At 33.6% G+C, this 5,068-nt stretch overlaps 1 protein-coding gene and 1 long non-coding RNA gene across 2 annotated transcripts; both read left to right on the top strand.

The window, feature by feature from the left end:
- On the top strand, window positions 1–1,474 carry LOC130996669 (uncharacterized). The gene is made up of 2 exons (XR_009092713.1): window positions 1–413; window positions 1,264–1,474. It is a non-coding gene; the product is annotated as an uncharacterized LOC130996669 (long non-coding RNA).
- Window positions 1,475–2,283: 809 nt separating this feature from the next.
- On the top strand, window positions 2,284–3,451 carry LOC130996668 (V-type proton ATPase 16 kDa proteolipid subunit-like). Its single transcript, XM_057921967.1, has one exon. It carries the CDS (start codon window positions 2,914–2,916, stop codon window positions 3,373–3,375), a length of 462 nt encoding a protein of 153 aa, XP_057777950.1. The 5' UTR covers window positions 2,284–2,913; the 3' UTR covers window positions 3,376–3,451.
- The last annotated feature ends 1,617 nt before the right edge of the window (window positions 3,452–5,068 follow it).

Below are 5,068 nucleotides of genomic sequence, written 5' to 3'. Positions count from 1 at the left end.
TATAAGAAAGCATGATCTATGATGATATAATTTATCTATGTAATATTATAGGATTTGTTTTTTTTAAATGACGGAATATTTGACTTGATGACATAAATAGAACGAGTTATGATTAATGCGCATGTTGATGTTCGAATAAATAGTTTCGAACCTAAATGATAGTTATGTGATAATGTTTTGAGTTTAAGGTTTTGACGAGATAAGATTAATAATCCGACCTCATAAGACGAGCTTTAATTCCTTAAATAGGATTAGCATCTCATAATTTAATTAAAGGAATATGAGTCATGCATAATCATTTCACGCATCCTCATTTATTTGAGAATTTCCTTGAATTAAAATCTTGTTTTATTTTCTCGTATTAAAGGTCAAGCACAAGAGTTTAAGGCTTAGTCGTGAGTCTCTACTACCAGGTGGGCATTTCTTATGCGTAAAATAAAAATGCTATTGAAGAACTATGCAACTTTCATGCTTTAAAATGCAAAATTAGATTTTTAAATGAGTTATGCTTTATTATGCTTAAATGAGTTAAAACTTTATTTCTCTTTATTATCTACGCTTGTCACGCTTTAATAATTTACGCTATGCTATTTACGCTTAAATTACGACTTAAATTTTTATAATTTATTATTTATGCTTTGTTACGCTTTTAAGTGATTTACGCTTAAGTGAGTTACGCTTTGTTACGCGCCTATGTGGTTCACGCTTTGTTACGCTTTAATGTTTTATGCTTATTATTTAACGCCTATGTGAGTTACGCTTTAATGCTTTATGCTTATTATCAAATGCTTATGTGATGATGTTAACGAATTCGATTCCTAAGCGAATAGCTATCTTGCCAAGGATAAATATATATATATTGCAACGCGACCGTGAGTCAATGAGAGGGTTGGCCGGTCAAACGTCCGTTGAGGGAGGCCTCCCTCAACGGTACGATGCTAGCGTCTGTTGGGGGAGGCCTCCCTCAACAGTACGATGCCGTGTCCGCTGAGGGAGGCCTCCCTCACGGCGCGATGCCTGTGCTCGTTGAGGAAGGCCTTCCTCACGACACGATGCTTCTTAATAGGACTTTCGATGATGAAGAATGCACTCACGCTATTTATAGATTTGGAAATGTTTAGAAAGCAAAAGATTTGAAAGAAGACTCACGTCTCTTATATGATGTTGTGGTTTGTTAATAAAATGTTAAGTTTATATTTTAGTTTTGGCAACTACCACTAAGTACTATTGTACTTAGCCCTGCATATGTTTATGAATGTGCAGGTTGAGCTGTGATGGATGATGAAGTGTTGCTGAGTGGAGCTTTTGTCAATTTGAAATTAGGCTCAGAAAAGATATATGTCTGCATACATGTATCTCAGTTATGTCTTCCGCTGCAAACACTGATTATGTTTTAGTCAAGTCTATAACTATGTGAATTACTCTTCAAAGAAATATCTAATGCTTACTCGGGTTCATCGAGTATCCTTTTTAATTATATGCGTCAATCCTTCAATGTCTTAAATTTTATTTCAAGAATTAATGCTAGATATCAATGTCTATAATCAAGTTATGAATGAGTCAAATATGCCCTTTCTAACCCCGCTTCTTAAATCCCTTCCCTAGTCACGATTTCCCGGATTAGCTATCCTTAGTTAAGGCCGGTCGTGACATCTTCTTATTTCGCTTCTTATTTCAACAAGTTTTCACTTCTTCTTCTTCTTCTTTGTTTTTTTTTTCCTCCCAAATTTGATCATTTGAAGTTCGTATATCTGGAAATATGGTGGTGGCTACAGCCTATAGGGTTTTAAGGATTTTTTTAGGAATTTAATAATAGTTAAGGATAAAATAGTACATTCATTATTTTTTATTTTTTATTTTTTAAGAAAAGGCTATAAGGAGTAAAAATGGGGCTATGAATAGAATTACCCTTCAAAAATAGATGGGAAATTTTGTATGAACGTATCCCAAAAAAGAAAAAAATCGTGAACGAAGGTAGCACGATGCAAAAGAGCAATAAGAAGCGAGACATTTTAAAAAGAAATGCATTCCAATTGAGATGGGATGGGATACATGGAGCGTTACTTTCTTTTGATTATTTTTGGCAGTGTTTCGCTGGGTGTCTCCATGAGTAGTGGGCCATCTTTTAAAGGGCGTTAGCTACGTGGGCCTTTGTTTGGGTTCTATAGCCTGGTATTTCGGTTATGGGTAATTTTAAACATAGCCCTCAATTTTCTCACTATAGCCTCTTGTTTTATAAAATAATAAAAATAATTATGATTGTACTAATATACCCTCATAACCTCATTTAATAATTTACAATATTAATAAATTTTTAAAATTGATTTTCAAAGAACACTACGTACAACCTCAAACTTTCTATAACCTCCACTCAAATATTTCTAAAATTTATTATTATAGCCTCAACTAAAAATTTAAGAACATGATAATGGAGAATGAGACGAATACTTTTCTCCCACCGCAGGTCCGCCCTCAGCCTCACCGGCGACTGCCGAAATTCGCTCTTCATTCTCGCCGCCTCCAACAATGGCTGATTTCTTCACAGATAGCGACGATGACAAGGCGGTGGAGGAGCTCTTATCTCAGGCGATGGACGCCACGGTTCTCGAGCAGGTCGCTGCTGTCAACTGCCCCGGTTTCAACGAGGACGGCCTCCCTTCACATCTCAGAACCCCACTCCTCTCTCGATTGACTAAGGAAGATATTCAGGAGCTTAGAGAAAGCAAATATGGGTAAAGATTGTATTTTTATTGATTGTTGCTATGTGGCTTTGATAGTTGGTTTTTTGGTTCTGTTTATCTTTTTTGCTAGTGGTCTAGTGCTCTCGCTCTCGCTCACAGAAGCAGATCCAAATTCCAGACCCCAGCAGAAATTGCTCGTGATTTTTCACACTAAATTCGATCTGAATCGAAGATGTCGTCGACCTTCAGCGGCGATGAAACTGCCCCCTTCTTCGGCTTTCTCGGCGCCGCCGCCGCGCTCGTCTTCTCCTGTATGGGCGCGGCTTACGGAACAGCGAAGAGTGCAGTTGGCGTTGCGTCGATGGGGGTGATGTGGCCGGAGCTGGTAATGAAATCGATTGTGCCGGTGGTTATGGCTGGTGTTTTGGGTATATATGGATTGATTATTGCTGTGATTATCAGCACCGGTATTAACCCTAAGGCTAAGTCTTACTACCTCTTCGACGGCTATGCTCATCTCTCTTCGGGCTTGGCTTGTGGCCTCGCTGGACTTGCTGCTGGGATGGCTATTGGCATTGTGGGAGATGCTGGTGTGAGGGCTAATGCGCAGCAGCCTAAGCTTTTTGTTGGAATGATCCTTATTCTCATTTTTGCTGAAGCTTTGGCGCTCTACGGTCTTTTTTCGTTTTCATAACTCTCATTTAAATTTTGCATCTTTAAAGAAAAATATCTTCAAACCCCAAGATAAATAAATTGAAGATGATGTTAAACTTTGTTCTTCCTTATGTTGATGTTCTTCTTTTCCCTGCGTTTCTTCTTACTGCGTTTTTCTTCCAGCGTTTTTTTTCCTGCGGCTTTAATTAAAATTTTGAGTTGGGGCTATACTGATGGAGTTATTAGGGTTATACGTGATTTATCTGTTAAGAGTTTGTACGTATTATTCTTCTTTCAAATTAATCTTCAGAAACTTTTTGATTTATTATAAATTTTAAATGGGGCTATGAGGGTATATTAGTACAATCATAATTATTTTTATTATTTTATAAAACAAGAGGCTATAGTGAGAAAATTGGGGGCTATGTTTAAAATTACCCTTCGGTTATGGATATAAGTTCTTGTCATTAATTAATGATAAATAACGTGAAAAAAACGCAAATAAAATTGTCAATTACTATTATTTTAATTATCAATTAGGAGAGTGCCAGGTTATTTGTACTATATTAAAAATTCAATTTTTTTTTTAATTTTTTAAAATGGAGAGTGTCAGGTTATTTTATTTTTCTTTTTTGCCCAAAAAAATTCAATTTTTTTTTCTAAATTATATTTTTCTATATCTTTTTTTTTTCTTTTTAAAATTATGAAATTCGATTAATTATAAAATATTTAATATGCATATCACATTAAATATTACGATGAAAGTTTTAATTTGATATACTTTATGTAAATATTTAATTTAAAATAAAAAATTATATTTATTTAAAGATTATAATTTAAAAAAAATTCTCTCTCCCCTCTCATCTTTTATTGAATAAATCTATTTCTCAATTCTTTTTTATTTTTATTTTCATTTCATAACTGTTTTTTTTTGCCTTTTCATAATATCAATTTTTATTATTGTAAATTCTTTGATATTTTTTTTGGCTCAAATATATTAAGTTAAAATTAGTTATTTATTATATTTAGAAATGTGATAATCAAATCAATATTAAGTTTATATAAATATAAAAATATTTTTTTAAATTACACGGAAGTAAGTGCTAATTTTTCTTAATTAGTTAGTGGTTGGGAATTGCACAAATTGGTGGCCACGAAGTTTCGAATTTGAATAAATGATCTGTGATTTAACATGGAGAATGATATTAGTGCTTAACTGGTGTTCGATGATTACTTTGATGAATGTTTCTTTATTGGGTATCCTTAAGTATGAGAATACTATATACATATATATTTCAAAACAAAAAAATATTAGCCATTAAAGAAGAAGCAAAAAATGTATATTTATGATTCATTAGTCCTTTGTCCTGAAGCCAAATGTTATATTCCAAACCCTAGACGATATGACTTAAATGTTTGATGCTCGAAAATTTGATGTGATATTTTAAATTTTAGATAAGATGATTCATCCAACGAACAAAAGTCAGATATTGTCTTTTGAATTCCAGATGAGATGATTTCTAGAAATCATAAGTCTTAAAGTCAATCTATTTTTTCATGCTTCAAATGAAAATGGTGCTTATATGTTTCCAACTTCAAATAAGATGATGTTCAAAAGTCTGATGCTCACAATTTAGTTATGGTCTTTTAAGCTCTAGATGAGACAACGTTCATAAGTTAGTTTTGATCTTTCGAGCTCTAGATTAGATGATATTTAAAAGCTTGATGTTACT

The sequence above is a fragment of the Salvia miltiorrhiza genome, chromosome 8, assembly GCF_028751815.1.
Source record: "Salvia miltiorrhiza cultivar Shanhuang (shh) chromosome 8, IMPLAD_Smil_shh, whole genome shotgun sequence".
Lineage (NCBI taxonomy): Eukaryota > Viridiplantae > Streptophyta > Magnoliopsida > Lamiales > Lamiaceae > Salvia > Salvia miltiorrhiza.
This window is presented reverse-complemented; position numbering and strand designations above follow the sequence as displayed.